Source organism: Schistocerca gregaria, chromosome 5, assembly GCF_023897955.1.
Source record: "Schistocerca gregaria isolate iqSchGreg1 chromosome 5, iqSchGreg1.2, whole genome shotgun sequence".
Lineage (NCBI taxonomy): Eukaryota > Metazoa > Arthropoda > Insecta > Orthoptera > Acrididae > Schistocerca > Schistocerca gregaria.
Window position 1 is genome coordinate 273,266,296 of NC_064924.1, and position 17,988 is coordinate 273,284,283.

At 38.5% G+C, this 17,988-nt stretch overlaps 2 protein-coding genes across 4 annotated transcripts in view; one reads left to right on the top strand and one right to left on the bottom strand.

Annotated features, from left to right (window-relative positions):
• Nucleotides 1-5,790, top strand: part of LOC126271941 (neuroglian) — a 78,581-nt gene extending 72,791 nt beyond the window's left edge. For all 3 annotated transcript variants that reach the window (XM_049974367.1, XM_049974365.1, XM_049974366.1), the window contains exon 23: nucleotides 3,268-5,790. In XM_049974367.1, coding sequence (XP_049830324.1) covers nucleotides 3,268-3,377 — 110 coding nt within the window. In that variant the 3' untranslated portion in view covers nucleotides 3,378-5,790. The remainder of the gene's footprint in view (nucleotides 1-3,267) is intronic.
• The window catches only part of LOC126271943 (peptide chain release factor 1-like, mitochondrial), a 57,362-nt gene continuing 45,159 nt past the window's right edge, over nucleotides 5,786-17,988 (bottom strand). Inside the window, exons 5-7 of the mRNA XM_049974370.1 lie at nucleotides 12,742-12,859; nucleotides 12,217-12,353; nucleotides 5,786-6,755 (exon numbers count right to left, since the gene is read on the bottom strand). Coding sequence (XP_049830327.1) covers nucleotides 6,561-6,755; nucleotides 12,217-12,353; nucleotides 12,742-12,859 — 450 coding nt within the window. The 3' untranslated portion in view covers nucleotides 5,786-6,560. The remainder of the gene's footprint in view (nucleotides 6,756-12,216; nucleotides 12,354-12,741; nucleotides 12,860-17,988) is intronic.

Here is a 17,988-nt window from a genome sequence, read left to right on the forward strand (position 1 = left end):
CACAACAAAAAGACTCTCACAAAATGAGCTTTCGGCCAAGGGCAAGGCCTTTGTTGAAAATAGATAACACACACACACACACACACACACACACACACACACACACACACACACACAGTCTCTGGCAGCTGAAGCCAGACTGTGAGCAGCAGCACATGATGGGAGAGGCAGCCAGGTGGGGGTAAGGAGGAGGCTGGGGCGGGGCAGGGCAGCGAGGCGAGAGGGTGGTAGTGGAAAAGGAGATAAGTAAATTGACTGGTTGCGTTGGTGGAATGTGGGGGTGGGGGAGCTAGATGGGTAAGGACAGTGTCTAATGAAGGTTGAGGCCAGGGAGGTTACGGGAGCATAGGATATATTGCAAGGAGAGTTCCCGCCTGTGCAATTCAGAAGAGCTGGTGTTGTTGGAAAGGATCCGGGTGTCACAGGCTGTGAAGAAGTCACTGAAATGAAGAACGTAGTGTTGGGCAGTGTGTTCAGCAATTGGGTGATCAAGCTGTTTCTTGGCCACAGTTTGTCAGTAGCCATTCATGCAGACAGACTGTTTGTTAGTTGTCATGCCCACGTAGAATGTAGCCTGTGGTTGCAGCTTAGCTTGTAGATCACATGAATGGTGTCACAGGTAGCCCTGCCTTTAGTGGGATGTTTGTGGCCGAACTGGGCTAGGTTGTGTTGGGAGGTCTTGCATCTAGGCCTGTTACAGGGATATGAGCCATGAGATAAGGGGTTAGGAGCAGGGCTTGTGTAGGGATGGGCGAGGATATTGTGTAGGTTTGGTGAGTGGCGGGATACCACTATGGAAGGGATGGGAAGGATAGTGGGTAGGACATTTCTCATTTCAGGGCAGGACAAGAGGTATTCGAAACCCTGATGGAGAATGTAATTCAGTTGCTCCAGTCCTGGATAGTTCCGAGTCATGAGGGGAATGCTTCTTGTGGCCGGATCGTGGGACATTGGGAGGTGGTGGGTGATTGGAAAGATAAGGCATGGGATATCTGTTTTTGTACAAGGTTGGGAGGGAATTCCAGTCTGTAAAGGCCTCAGTAAGACCCTTGGTATACTTCTTCTTTGAAGGCATTACCTACAAACAAATCTGGGGTACAGTTACGGGTGCCTGTATCACACCATCCTATGCCAACCTATTCGTGGGCCATCTGTAGGAATCCTCCCGAAACACCCAGAATCCCAAACCCTTCACCTAGTTCAAATTCATTGATGACTTCTTTGTGATCTGGATCATGGTTGAGGACACCCCATCCACATTCCTCCAGAACCTCAACACCTTCTCCCCCATTCACTACACCTGGTCCCAATCAACCCAACAAGCCACATACCTCGATGGGCCTCCACCTGAAAGACAGCTAAATCAGTACCTCTGTCCATATCAGACCTACCAACCACCAGCAATGCCTCCACTTTGATAGTTGTCACCCATTCCATATGTAGTAGTCCCTTCCACACAGCCTAGCCACCCATGGCTGCCACAACTGGAGTAATGAGCGGTCCCTCTTTAGATCTTCCTCTCTCATTGCTGATAAGAAAGAAAAGAGAAGATAACACTTAACTTCATACTGTAAGTAGAACTGCATCTTCTTCTTTGCCATAAATGTGGAAAATTTATCACTGAATATTTCAAATGCAATAGTAAATGTTTCATACAAGTTCCACAGTCTTGCTTTACATGAGACTACTGTAATTTAAATGTGGGGTACTTTCATCAGTGAACTTTGTGTGTGATGTGTAATTTACTAAAATTGTGTATTTGTAGACTTGTAAGTCACATTTTTTATTTGGCTTTGTTATGCTGCTTGGCTCTACTGTGGTACTAATGATAATATCAAAACAGTGGATAGAAATTTTAGCATGGTGATAACTTGTTTGGATACAAGGCTGAACTGAAGTGATAGATAACTCCAGTCCTGCTACAGTGATGAATCAAGAAACATTTCTGGCGAAATAAGAATTCTGCACAAGAAAGATTTTAATGGAGAAAGACTAGAGATGGGTTTTTGGGATTTTTTTTGGCAGAATAAAATAAGTCTTGACATTGAACTTACCAAGCAAAATCATTGTAATGATGTTGTAATAACATGTACTGGATTTGTTGCAGTAATAGCAGCTGTATTGGAATCTTACAGGATATTTGAAAATCAGACCATGCATTGCTTGCTTTCATATTTAACTCTAAATGAATGTATACACAGAGCTTATAACGATATGTTTACGTTATGTGCATACATAAACATACAGTTATAAATGTCCCCGTTCGTAGTCGCTAATTATAACAATATGTTTACTTTTGTGCTGTAACATATAGCTATAATCAGCAGTGGAAATATATTTGCGAACGCTGACCGTGTGTGGCTGTTTCTTGTTGGAACGTCTGATCAGTCAGAAGTTGCATTGCAGAGGAGAGTAAATGCCTATCCAAAATATAATTATTTTTGGATAGCTCAACATGAATTTCCTAAGGGACCATAGATTATAGTGCAGAGAAAATATTTCGCCGCATACAACTTCCGTCCGATTTTGACGAAAGAATTCGTGACTGTGAACTCTCTATTTGGCAGCAACATAAAGATATTTAAATAACTTAATGAAGGAGTGAGACATAGATTCTATATTAAATAAATAGCAATTAATAGATGAACTTACACTACAATGAAGAATTTAACATGGATGCCCTTTTGACTGGCACTTCTCGTAATGAAAATAATTCCTTGGATGTTTTCACATACACGCCGCACAATAAATCTACTGCTATGCAGTATTGCACTTTTACTTTACACTAAAATAATATTATTTTTAATGATGATAATACGGCGGCAAGACATGCGCGTCCGACACAAGTTACAAGAGACAAGAGAAGAATGAGTAACTGCTCATCGAGAATATCTCGTACATAAAAAAAAAAAAAAAAAAATGTGTAAAAGTGTTCTTCTTCTGTCCGTTTTTCCCGCCACTGTTTCCAAAGTCAATAATTCACTGCATTTCTGACGGCACTTCGACAATAAACAAGTTACGTCACTGGTCGTTCACCTTTTACATTCTCGCAACATTATTTGCTAACTGTAGCTGTTGCCGAGCGACTGCTCGATTAGTGAATGATTTAAAATGATAAGGCAATCACATAATTTTACAAGCTGAATTTGAAATTGGATGCTATAAAGTATGTATTGAGCAATTAAATTAGGCACAAGTTCCTAGTTTATAATACATTCATGACACTGCTATAGTAGCATGTTTATAGTTTGAAAAAATACTTTTCAGGTAAATTCACAGAGGATGGTTCATTCATTGGACAGTATGGACCAGGAAAACGGAGACCAGAAGATCAACCACCACCAGCGGGTGTGGGAGCAGCTGCCACATATGTTTAGCCCTGTTGTGGGCTAATTCTTCAAGATCTACTTTGCTGTTCAATGGGACGTACAGAATAAACGAAAATGCATTTTTCAGTGTGACCGCTTGTGCAGCGTGTGACTGAGAGGTACCACTCGATGACTAAATGGAGTGTGGGCAACTTCGAAGCTCCCTCCTGCTGTTGCATTTGCCACGGTCTTTTGTGCTTCGAGAGTGGTAGTATAGGTGTTATTTCAAAATATTAAATATTATGAACTGTGTTTTCTATACAAGAAATGTCCCTTCTGTTTGCACTTCCTTCTTACTCTTGAAGTACTGCAACAGCTGTTTACTTTCTTGTTAATGTACAGTCCAGATTATCAGTATGTTAGAGAATTGTTGTGAATGGGCTACGAAGACTGCTATAGTGCGCTGACATTTTCTTCATTATGTGAGAAAAACACAGAATCTTGACTTCATATCTGCATTTAAAAATGTGGTCGCTTCCTGCAGCTGCCACATAAAACTGTATCAGAGAAATATGTTTTTACATATTTATTTGTCATCCTAGCCAGCTACCTAATTGTTACTGAGTTGGACACAGTTTCCTATGCAATTCTGAATCTGGTGGCTGGTCAGTGTCATGGGACGAATGTGGACTGAAGTGTGAAGTAAGATGGCAGGTTGAAGAAAGTGGTGGTGCTCTTGTAGCCCACCAGTTTGTCTCGTGATGCAGTTGTTACATATTTAGTGTGTGCATGTTGATGTCTACTAGCTGGTGCTGCATGTACCACGCTATAAATTAAAGTGCATTAATATTCCTGGCTGTGTCAGATGTTGCACCACTGTTAGGTATGTTGATTTGTGAACTGTTGGTTTACTGATAGGTCAAAAAGTGGAAGGGTTACTTATAAAATGTGATTCCATGACCATGTCCATGGGCAGTGATACGGAGTGTTAAGCGCTAATTATGCTTTTTTTTCTTTGCAAAAAAAAAAAAAAAAAAAAGAGAGAGAGCTATAAGTATGTTTCCTAAAAGACCATTATACACTGGCATAGTGTGAAGGCTTATAAATGTAATTTGATGATGTCTTGTTCTGACATGGTGTGCCTCATGTTGAAGCTTAGGTTAAAAAATGAGGTTATTTCAAGCACGAGACAGGTTGGTGGCCTACTTGATGTTAATTGAATAATATAAATGTTGTTATTCGCTGAGATGTTTTTGCTTCTGTAAAGGTTGTTTATTTTTGCACTATTATTACTTGCGTAAGCACAGTTGCACGATAGATAAGGTGGCAGCTTTGTCGGTTGTGTGAGTAGTTCGCATGCTTGCAAAATAACTCTGTTGCTTATTGGAATTTCACACTTTATATCTTTGTTATATTTGTAGTATACTCAATTATTGCTGACCATCTTCAGCAGCAACAACACTTATGCTGTTGTACTGCGGTATATAAGCTCAGTGCTGAAATTACTGATCTCTTGCCTTTGAGTTTCCAATTTTTAATTCCAACACCATTGTTTGTGTACAGTGGGTTTGATTGTAGACACACCTGAAAGAAATTTCAGTGTGCAGAATATGAATCTCATAAACCATCTTTGATATAATTGCACCACATTGTCTTGTAACAGAAAGTTGATTTAAGAACTATTGTAGTGGGGAAGTTTATATTGATTTCCCCTATAAGAAGAGACCTTTATTATTTTTCTCTTGTATTTTTGTATGCTTGCAGATGATTTTGAATATGCAGCATTATTTTTTTAAAGTGTACTGAAATTGCAGCCATATGTTGGTATTGTAGCAGCTGCAATAGTTTCTTTGACACTCCGAAAGTATTGCACAATTCTTGTTACGTGGTAACAGTGAAAAATTAAGTAATATTTTTGTATTTGCAGAGCATCCATGTCCATTGCAATCCTTTAGCTGTGTGACATAAATATAATTACTGATTTAACTGCTAATGCTTTCTTCAACTCAGCATTTAGCATCTAATGATTGAAAATGCTTCTGGCTGTCATTACTGTGGTTAAAACTGTTTCAAATATCTAACTTGGTGTGTTTTATTTGATTAAAATTTAACATTATAAGTTAGTCAGTTGTAAATATTTATGTCATTACAGCACCAGTATAAGCCTACATTATATGTAGACAATGGGATTGCGTTTCAGAATACTTAATTATGTAAGGTAATGGATCTGTTGTGGGGTGGTATCTCCTGATGACACTGACAGGAGACCTTGTGAACTAACTAATGATCTGTTCTGTTCTAAGTATTATTAATAATTTCTATAAGTTATTTTAATTTTTTATGATAGTTGCCAGGCAACTGTAAAGTCATCATTCCCAGCTTAACACCCACTCTGAGTGAAATTATTTTATATGTGTATTTTTATTTTATTTTTGTCTACAGCCACAAATATTAAATACAAAATGAGGAAAAAAAACTTTAACATTGTCAGCTCTCTTTATTTTGCAACCTATATCCAAATCAATACAGCATCTGACGTACTTATCACAGAACATGTAGTACATCATCTCTTTTTGTCAGTTTGATAACCAGAACAAACCAGTAACTGGTTGTCATCCTATCACAAAAAAAAGAGAGTGGAAGTAAGCTGGCGCCTTTCAACAGCATCATGTGATAAAAGTAATGTACATTTTCAGATATCAATGACAGCTTGCAGACTACCAGCGTGAACTGAAGTTATTAAATCTGAAGTTCCCAAAAAAATGTCTTGGTTAAAATCTTGTACTTAAATAGTATTTGCTAAAGGGCTGTTTTTATAACCAGTCACAACAATAAACCTGCAGCCATTAGAAAACAAAATTGGACCATACATAAACAGAACAATGTCTGACAAACTTATCAGTACATGTAAATTGGGCAAGATATCAAGGTCATTGTCCCCATGATTAAAGGAAGCATCAAATATGAGATTGCCACCAGTCTTAAATGAAAACATCAGCAATTTGTTACTTTCCTGTTTGGCACAGATTTTTAAAATGTTAACACGTGAAAATGCATTAACTACACAATATTACAAAAATGTGGCACACTACTGTAGCCTGCACAGTGCTTCGTGATAAATTTGACAGAGACATAAATGACAAAAGGCACGAGTGCTGCAAAGTAAGGCACTAAAATTTTTCTCAATACAGTCAGCATCAAGCCAGCCATGATACCACCAACTGCCATCCAGTAAATATGGGCTATAATTTTTCAACTGTGGATCACAGAGAAGAGCCGCTCCTTGTAGTCTTCCTGCTGAAGCTTCCTCATTAGGTTGTTCAACAACAAACCACCTTCCAAGAATTCCCTCAAGTTATGTACAGTGAAATGTATGCGATGATCTACTACGGTATCTCGCTGGAAATTGTACGTGCGTATCTTATCCGATCGCATGCTCATTCCAATCTGCAACAAACAATGATTTATTACAAGCTTAAGCCTTTCCATTTTAATTGATCTTTCCTTAATAAGGGCTACTTTATGAACGGCATCTCCGTAAGTACATCAGACAAATACATCATTTCTAAGTACTACCGTGGATCAGGAAATTTTATTTCTGAATCAATTATTTAATTCTGCAGTGTAAATATTTTAACCATTTCAAACTCAGCAGCCTGCCTTTACACGAGAGCTCCACGACTGAGCAGGAGAGTTTTGATAAAATAACAAATCCTGTCATTTTAATAATCTTCCAGCCTCCCCGGGAACGGCCAGTAAGAAATCTGGCCACATAGAGATATTTCTTTTTCCGTAATACTGTGGGCTACCTTTGAGTCTGTTCACACTGCTAGGGAAAATATGTCATGGCATATTACTGTAAACTCAACTTGTATCCATTTGCTTTGACAAATTTAATCAACATCTAGCAACTCAAAGCAGTTTGCTACAGATATAAAAAATTTTCACAAATTAAAACTGTATGCACTACTGAGACTCGCCTTTCGCAAGAAGTGCTCAACTGTGCCACCCAGGCATGAACTGTGACCCTTACAGCTCCACTTCTACTAGTGCCACACTACTACTTTCCAAACTTCCTGCTTACTTCTATACTTTGATCAGAATAACGAAGTCATTGACTAATATGTGGCAACAAGTCACAGAATGCACTTGGTTGCCCCTTTTGTTGTATTTGCAGTTATCAAGTAGCTCTGTAATGGCAAGTAGCAGTTACTAGTCTGTTGCAGATGCACAAATAAGCTAACGTTGAAGTGGTGCTGTGTTTTCTGATCTCACTTCCTGCTATTTCACGTTGAGGACCCATTTTGTCACATGAAACACAAAGTTAGTTCTGCAATATTGTGGCAACATGCCACGTAACGTGGAACCAATGGGAAGAGAGAATGTTTCCAATGTCACAAGCAGAATGTGAGATGATATGTTGTATTTGTTGTGTTCAGCAGAAGCCCATATTCAGTGTTTTTTTTTTTTTTTTTTAATGTTATATCTTCAATTTATGAATATATGCTGTTTCTAGGCAGCAGTACATTGAATGCCTCGAGAACAATTCATTTGGGATTGATTTGTGTTAAAATGACAGGAAATGTCTTATTGGTGGTTAAAGACATGCCGTATTTTTATTTTCGCATTGTAACTCGGGTTTTATGAAGATTCATGAAAAACATTTCATTATTGTTAGGACTTTTATGAAATTATAGTAATTAAAGAATACTGTAATATAAAATACAAGGTCTCTCAGTGTAGTGTAGTTGATAGCAGGTGCCACGTTATGGAACAAAGGGTAGAGTGGTGCAGGTTTGGGTTCCTGCTGTAAGCAATTCCTTTTGTTCCTCTTTTTTTCCCTCACCTTTGCCTTTCTAAAAGGTTGTGGGATTTTCTTATGAAATTAATAGAAAAAATTGGTGTAATATTTGATGTTATGTTAATATAAGTGGGCTCTCTGGAGTGAGCTTGTGAACTTTTGTAAGCTGATGCCCTTAGTGACAGAACATATATCTTTTCGTTTTGTTTTACTTTAAGTTCATGGGCACTGGTGAAGTTTTTATTTATGTATACCACAAACAGAACATCATGACTAGCATTTGGACAAGGGAGGAAATATACGTTTTAAAAGAGCTAACATAGGAATTTTACACTTGTCCGCTTTCATAAACAAACTGTATACTTTGGGAGCCAAATAAAACCGACAACTGCTACTCATCACATGTGCTGATAGCGCTGGTTCTCGCGATGTTGGTTATCCTGTCTGCATTTACATGAATGTTAGCTGGCTCGCCCTGTGTGATGACGGCTTTACTGTTGGTCCAATAACAGTTGAGATTTGTTTCCATCGTGTGCTTTGTTTCTGTGTGTGGCATGTTCATTTTACACTACGCAATGTTTGAAGTTTGCAGCAAAAGTGCACGAAAAAGTGTGGGTGCTAAACAGGAATTTTTAGTGATCTACACTCAATTTTTGCATGGTCACTCATCAGTTTGTGTGCTTGGTCCAGCAAGACCAGAGAGAGAATGGTGTAACTACTGTTCCTCAAGAAGGTATCCAAAAGAACTGCAGATGCTTTGAACATTCACAAAAATGTGGTTGTGAAAGTGCAAGGAAAAATACTCTTCTGTAGAACAGGAAGGGGATGGTTTTATCTCAGCTACAGACACAGTAAGAAGAAGAAGACAAAATCGCTATATATGAGTATTATAGAAGTACATCCTACTAAGAGAGTTACTCTTCATGATGCAGAATTATTCAGTGCCAGCAAGACTTTTTTATAAACAATTTTGAAAAGATTGCATGGTTGGATAAAACTCAGATAAATGAGAGTTATTCTTTCCGAAACGACTAAACTGGTGAAAGTGTTGTGGAAGTACACCTGTTCCCGTGGGAAAAGGTGCAAAAATTATCATCTTGTGCACTGGAACTTCCACTGGTTTACAATAATCTCATTGGTGGAAGAATTAAAGAAAAAAGTGATAAAGAATGAAGTCAAAAATAGGGAGAATAAAATTTATAAACTCTGTATGCATGAGTACCCCATAAGACATAGATATTTGTTCTGAAACAGTCTTAAAGGAAATAGAGAATGGAGGAGAGGGAGACGATCCAAAGAAGAACAGCATGTTTTATCAAAACCAATGTGCATACCGGGTGGAGTAATTCCAGATGTGGAAAGCGTCCTCCCGGATGCCATGAAGAGCACAGGGTGCAGCCAACTGCAGGTGGTTGCTCATGTCGGTACCAATGATGTGTGTCACTTTGGATCAGACGAGATTCTCTCTGGTTTCGATCGGCTAACAGAAGTGGTAAGGGCTGCCAGTCTTGCTTGCAAGATGAAAGCAAAGCTGACTATTTGCAGCATAGTCGACAGGACCAATTGTGGGCCTCTGGTGCAGAGCCGAGTGGAGGGTCTGAATCAGAGGCTCAGAAGGTTCTGTGACCGTGTAGATGCAGATTCCTTGACTTGCGGCAAAGGGTGGTTGGGTTTTGGGTTCCGCTGAATAGGTCAGGTGTCCACTATACGCAGGAGCTGGCTAAACGGGTAGCAGGGGCTGTGTGGCGTTGCTGTCAGAAGTAGTTTAACTTTGAAGTACATACTTTCTGTGAGTTAGTATGGGCAGAGGTCATTGTTGGCAACCAGAATGAAATAATAATTGGATCCTATTACCGACCTCCCAGTTCAGATGATACAGTTGCTGAAAGGTTCAAAGAAAACTTGAGTTTGATTTCAAACACGTACCCGACTCATACAATAATAGTTGGTGGTGACTTTAATTTACCCTCAATATGTTGGCGAAAATACATGTTTAATTCCGGAGGTACGCATAAAATATCATCTGAAACTGTGCTAAATGCATTATCTGAAAATTATTTCAAGCAGTTAGTCCAAGAGCCCACATGAATAGTAAACGGTTGTGAAAACACACTTGACCTCTTGGCAACAAATAGTCCTGACTTAGTAACGAGCATCAAAACAGACATAGGGATTAGTGAACACAGAGTTGTTGTAGCGAGATTGAATATTGTAATCCCCGAAAAATAAGCGAAAAATATACCTATTCAAAAAAGCAGATAAAAATTCACTTGATGCCATCCCGACAGATGATCTCCACTCATTCCAAATTAATAATATAAGTGTAGACCAGGTGTGGCTTAAATTCAGAGAAATAGTATCAGCAGCAATTGAGAGATTTATACTACATGAGCTAACAAACGAAGGAGCTGATCCTCCTTGGTACAAAAATCAGGTTAGAACACTGTTGCAGAAACAGTGAAACAAACATGCCAAATTTTAACAGATGCAAAATCCCTAAGATTGGCGATCCTTTACAGAAGCTCGAAATTTAGCACAGAGTTCAATGCGAGACACCTATAACACTTTCCACAACAAAACTTTGTCTCGAAACCGGGCAGAAAATCCAAAGAGATTCTGGTTGTATGTAAAGTATGCTAACGGCAAGAAACAATAAATGCCTTCTCTGCGCGATAGCAACGGACATATTATTGAAGACAGTGCTACCAAAGCAGAATTACTAAACACAGCCTTCCAAAATGCCTAAACAAAAGAAGACGAAGTAAATATTCCAGAATTCGAATCAAGAACAGCTGCCAATATGAGTAACGTAGACATAAATATCCTCGGAGTAGTGAAGCAACTCAACTCACTTAATAAAAGCAAGTCTTCTGATCCAGACTGTATACCAATTAGGTTCCTTTCCAAGTATGCTGATGCATTAGCTCCATACTTAACAATCATATACAACCGTTCACTTGAAGAAAGATCTTTACCCAAAGATTAGAATTCCAATCACCAACTTTCTACTCCAAATCCGAAAATATTTTGTTGACACTGACCTACAGAGAGAGAGACGATGACCACAATAAAATAAAGGAAATCAGGGCTCTTATGAAAAGATATAAGTGTTCATTCTTTCCACGCGCTATATGAGATTGGAATAATAGGGAATTGTGAAGGTGGTTCGATGAACCCTCTGCCAGGCACTTAAATGTGATTTGCTGAGTATCCATTAGATTTAGAAACATCGATCTCTTCCAATGCCCCTAAATGACATGCAGCATGTGTTTCCCTCTCGAGATGAACTGTCTGATTTTTTATTCTCTTGTAAATTACAGCAACTAATAGTTATTCCTCTCCAAATTTTCATTTGATTTCTTATCAATCTACTTTAAGAAATTCCCAAATGTTTTGAGATTCTACATTTTCTTTTTCATCACAGTCCAAGTTTGGAGAGGGTCTCCTCATACATTTGCAGTGGTAAATTTCTGTGGCATCCCAGGCATCATACACCCTAAGCATTGGAAGTAATTTATATCTTCCTGGAGCCTGTTTTTCACTGCTATTGTCAGTGTTTCATACTTATTCTAACTACATTGATTTTTCAAAGTTTACTCCTACACCAGGGATTCATCTGTCAGCTGCTTAAGAATATTTTGCAAGTTTTCTTCGTGCCTAACCAATAGCACTAGATTAACAGCATATTTAATAGACTTGATGACTCTTCTTCTCCATTTGCGAAATCTATTTCTTAAAAGACTTTGCACAAACAACCAACCAACCAACCAAACAAGCAAGCAAGCGCACGCACGTGTGCACACACATACACATACACATACACATACACACACACATACACACACACACACACACACACACACACACACACACACACACACACACACCATGCAATTCAATTCCACTTTCTTTTCAGCCTGTCTATTCAACCAATTCCCCTCTCACAGAAGTTGAAAAAGAAAGACATGTCCACAGATCCCAAACAACTACTCATTATGTTCTCCCATGCCGTTTCCTAAGTCTTTAAAAAGTTCCCTCAACTACAAGTAGTTATATGTTCATTTAAAGCATCTGAATATCCAAAATACCATAAGCCATTTGTTTTACCTGTGATTTACGTTCAGCACTCAAGCGACTTTCCTCTTCTTCTGTACGCATCTTCCAGATGCGGGCACGGAGTCTCTCCATGGCGATAGCTTTGTTTTTGTGTTGAGACCTATCAACCTGACTCTCCACTACAATACCTGAAATAAAGAAAGTTTTTCTGCAGTGCATACTAAACTGCAGCATACGCTGCAAAGTGGAATACATTACTTATTGTAATTTGTTTAACATACTAAACAGGTCTTCAGTGTTGACTGACATTGCACACATTTGGTTTCATGCATGTACGGAAAGAACTACTACTGATCAAGTACTTTTAGAGTTTTCTATTGTACAGTGTACACAGACTTCCATCCCTCCACACTATGTTAGGTCCTGCAGTGTTGAAAGCAAACCAGTGGATTGATAATCACTTCACTTCAGGGAGCACACCTAATACATTTAATTATCTGTGTATAACATGATCAAAAAACAACTGAATGATGAGAAGTATGCTCTAAACTCTCCTTCACATAAGCCACTGCTTACCTGTAGGACGGTGTGTGATTCTCACAGCACTGTCGGTAGTGTTAACATGCTGGCCCCCTGCTCCACTTGCCCTTTTTGTCTCGATTTGCAGGTCACTCTCCCTTAAAATGACCTCTACCTATGAACAACATTTATTTATGTACATACATAGACTGAATTTTATTACACAGCCCTACAGATTTTCCGCAATACCAGTTTTAGCAATTTAACAAACCACTGGCAATGAGACACCAAAGGCAGATAAAGGTTTGCAGGTAAGATCACATTTCATCTGGTGCTTGTTAGGGTGAGGGAACCTTCCTGCTTTGGCATGGTGTTGAAAATTGCAAACTTGGTGAGGTATGACATAATGGCATTTGCTGATTATTAAGATTAATAGACATTCAAAATTGATGAACAGTGACAGTGGAAGGTTTAGACTTCATGTGGACAAGAGAGCAGTGCACGACGTTCATAGTTATAACATTTCGAAATTATGTAAACAACACAGATGCAGAAACTGACTGCCATCTTTGGGAGCACTTAAATTAATGAGGAACCAAGAGGGTGAGGAGAGTCCAAATATAAATAAATCAGCCTGAACTGGAAATATGGGTAGACTGATGAGCAGGTGACAATTATTCATAGCAGCAGCAACTGATGCCACGACAATTCAAGATATAAGTGTGTGTTATTAAGTGCTCATCCAAAACTGACAAGACAGAAGACTGGTTCAAAGTGACTGGATAAGTGATGAAAATCAAAAGAAAATTCTCAAGAGGTTCATATAAATGATGTCAATGTTAATAGAAATGCATAAAAACATGGACAGAACTAACAACAGCAGCAAGTAAATGATTAAAAATGTGTGTAGAAAAAGTAAGTTAGGTATAGCTTTTGTTCTAACTTAGATTCAAATCAAATATGCTTAGAAGAGAAAACAAAGTATAGATGAGACGTTTGGTTCAAAAGTAGATGCTCTTTGTAACGATATGGTACACAAAGAAGACAAAATCGAAAATTTATGCAGCGAGCAGATGGAAGTTGCTTCTGAAACAAAATATGTGCAAATTTTACATGAAATTGATGACAAAGTTGATGATATTGTGACTGGTTGCAACTTGTACAAAATATTGATGCAAATGCAGGCAACTTTAATGTTATAGCAATGAAAACAATCAATTATTGATAAAATTATTTATTGGACAGATAAAAAATCTTCTCAACAAGTGGTGGCAGAGAACACACACAGAAAAGACTGTTGTGATTGGCAAGCTTTCAGGACCAGTCTCTCCTTCTTCAGGCAGAAGGGTTGAAGAGGAAGGAAGAAGCATGAAGGAAAAGAACTGGAGAGGTATGGGAAAAGGGGTATATTTTGGGAAGGGGAGACTTACTGTATGGGATGAGAAGGAAAGACTGATTTTTGGGGATTTCATCAGGCGAGATTTGAAAACCTGAGAGCTTAAAGGTGGCAGACAGGGCAATATTCAAGACAGAGATTACTACTAAAATCATGCACAAGTTAATAAGAGTGAGAAGCTAAGAGCATTGTACGTAACAGAGGTGGGACAAGTCGGCGAAAAATAGATGGGAAAGACAATTAAAGACATAGAAAACTAAAACAATGTCAAACCAAGAGTAGTTACAGTGAAGAAAAGCTGAGACGGAAGAAATTAACGTAAATTAAGGCCAGGTGTGTGGCAAGAATGAAGGGCACGTTGTAGTGCTAGTTCTCACCTGCGGAGTTCTGAGAAATTGGTGTCTGGGGAAGAATCCAGATGGCGTGTGTGGTGAAACAGGCACTGAGGTCACGAATGTCACATTGTAGAGCATACTTTGCAACAGGATATTGTGAGTTGCCAGTATATACCCAGTGCATATGCCCATTCATCCTAATAGATAATTTGGTAGTAGTCCTGCTGATGTAGAAGGCTGAACAGTGTTTACATAATAGCTGGTAAATGACGTGTCGTTTTGCTGATCGCTCTCGCTTTGATAGTATATGTTTTGCCAGTTGCAGGGCCATTATAGGTGCTGGTAGGAGGGTGCAAAGGGCAAGTCTTAATAGTGGGGACAGTCACAGGTGTAGGAGCCATAGTGTAGGGAGATGGGTGCAGAAGGAGCATAGGGTCTGACAAGAATATTGTGGAGATTGAGAGGGCGAGGTAAAGCTATTCTAGGTATGGTGGGCAAAGTTTCAGACACAATGGACCTCATTTGAGGGCATGATTTTAGGAAGTCATGGCCCTGTCGAAGTAGCTAATTAACACATTCCAGGCCAGGATAATACTGAATCACCAAGGGTGTGCTCCTAACTGTTTTGTGAAGGGATCAGCACCCATCTTCCTACCCTCTGGCTGCTACCCCTGTGACCATCCCTGCTGCAAGACTTGCCCCATGCACCTTCCTACCACCAACTACAATAGCCCTACGACTGACAAAACATACTATCAAAGGGAGAGCCATCTGCAAAATGACACATCATTGACCAGCTATTATGTAAACACTATTCAGCCTTCTATATTGGCATGACTACGCCAAATTATCTATTAGGATGAATGGGCATAGGCAGAGGGTATATACTGGCAACATGTAAGTACTGTTGTTTGTTGGTAGGTTTAATGTGGATGGAAGAAGCTGGTCTTTCCTTGAGGTTTATCTCATCTTCACCGAAGGCCAGCTGTACACAGTAAACTTGCCAATGAACAACAATACTTACACTTTTACGTTCACGACCTCAGTGCCCGTTTCACCACACATGCCATCTGGATTCTCCCCCCAGACACCAGTTTCTCAGGACTCCACAGGTGAGAACTAGTACTACAACATATCCTTGGTTCTTGCCACTCACCTGGCCTTAATTTACGTTAATTTCTTTCTTCTCAGCTTTTCTTCACTGTAACTACTCTGTGCTTGACTCCATTTTAGTTGTCTACATCTTTCCCATCTATTTTTCACCGCCCGCTCCTACCTCTATTACATACAATGCACTTAGCTTCTCACTCTTATTAATTCGTGCATGGTTTTAGTAGTAATCTCTGTCTTGCATATTACCCTGTCTCCCACCTTTAAGCTATCAGGTTATCAAATCTTGTCCGATGCAGTCCCCAACAATCAGACTTTCCTTCTCCTCTCATACAGTAAGTCTCCCCTGACCCGTGGTTCTGGGTGACTTTCCCAAAATCTACCCCTTTTCTTATACCTCTCCAGTCCTTTTCCATCACCCTTCTTCTGTCCCCTTCAACTCTTCTGCCTGGAGGAGGAGCCACTGGCTCCAAAAGCTTGGCAATCACAACAGTCTTTTCTGTGTGTGTATTTTGCTGCCGCTTGTTGAGTAGATTTTTTTTTCTCTATCCAATTAAATAACTTTAATGTTAGTATGATCAGATACGTGCAAGAAGGGAATGAAATTATTGAAAAAGTTAATGATATTGTTGGAAATCAGAGCAAAGCCTGTGTAATCAGCACTAACATAAATGAAATGAAATTAGTAAAGGTGAACGTAAACAATGTGTGACGAATGATATGTTGGTAAAGAAAACAACGTTTGGAAAGGTAAATACTACTAAAGTAAACAAAAATGTTGTTAAATGTCCAGTATTAAATGTAGATAAAATTTTCAAAGCTGACACGGAAATGAACAGGATGCAGGGAGTAATTTTCAATAAGTGTATGTTATTTGTGGCATTGCACTAGGAACTGTTTTGATAAGTAAATGTGGAAAGTTATCCAATGTTGCAAAAGTAGATGGAGGAGCAGGTGGTCAGAGTAATTGTGAATGTATGAACAGATAGGCGTTTCACTGAACTTCAGTGAGCACACTATGTGGCCAGTAATGCCTTCACCAGCAGGGTAATGTCATTCTTGCTTTACTGTATCACTCTCTTCTGTTATCCTTTCTACAGATTGTAAGAAAAAAGAAATCTTCTACTCTCTTCAACTTATGGGCAATTTGAAATGTGTTATTTCAATAACTGAATTGTTAAATGTTAATGGATATTAATTGATAAAATCATGGAAGCAAAAATATGCCACCAGTTAAAAGTTGAAGGAAGAAAATATCTATATCTGTAATTAGTAACATTGAAAAATTTGTGTGAGTAATGGTAAAACATTTTTCAGCTTCATCAATGAAGTTAAGAATACACAAGATAGTAATAAAGCAACAGCAAAACTAAATTTAATGCTACTTAAAGCAGTAACATTTATTTATTTCTACTGCTTACAGCAAAACTAGTATCAATTTGTCACAGGGATGAGTCAGTACCAGAAAAATGTGTAACTGTATTGTTCTTCGGACCAAAGTAAAGAGAGCTAAGGAAACTTAATTTATGTTTCCCACAGTAATGGTTATGGGAAGGAAAGGTTTGTCATGATGTAGCCCTTCAGGTTGGAAGAAGAGGAAAGTAGATGGTTTAAAATAAAATAATATCCTCATCTGAAGCATGAAATGCAGTAGATAAGAATTCTGTCTGTTTATAACAAAAGGAAAGTTTTGTTAAATAATGATAAGGGTTTGTTGCTGTCGGGTGTCATTTCATAGAGTTGTTTTTTTTTTTTTTTTTTTTTTTTTTTTAATAAGAAACAAATCAGGGATTCAATGTGTGATAACATTGTAATAAAGACATAAAAAGTAATGAGATAATGATAATGTGGTAATAAAGTGATGAAATGAAGTAATGAGTCGACAGAATATGAGGACCTAAAAGGAAGGGACAAAATACAAGTAAATAAGGAATGAAGTAATAATGAGATAATGAAGTGAGTACTGCATGAAGCAGTGACAATTAGGGACGATTTCTTTGGAATAGTTTATTTTGTGAATGGTCTTCTACAGACAACCAGCTTGCATGAAAAGGATTTAATCACAAACCAGAAACATGAGTTGCATAATGAAATGTTGACATGTGCATGTAAATATTTTCTGTTGAAGTAAAACAGCTGTACAAAGTGAGGTAACTTTTGAGTAATATATGTAATACAGGGTGGTTATAATTAAAGTTCCAGATTCATGCTCAAAATGATCTCCAATCGGGACATCCAGAGAAGGGAAAAATGTTATGGAAACAAAATAATAATAATGGCACTGCAATCAGAAGAATATGCGAAATAAAAGATATGGGGTACATGGCTGTTGTTCGGTTTGCATCTGAGATAGTTGGCTTGTGAATGTCTCAATAGAGGATTACAAGCTATCAGTAAAAACAAAAACGGCGATTGTATGCCAGTATTCCAGCACAAGTTCCAGACAATCAAAGGTAAGCAAAA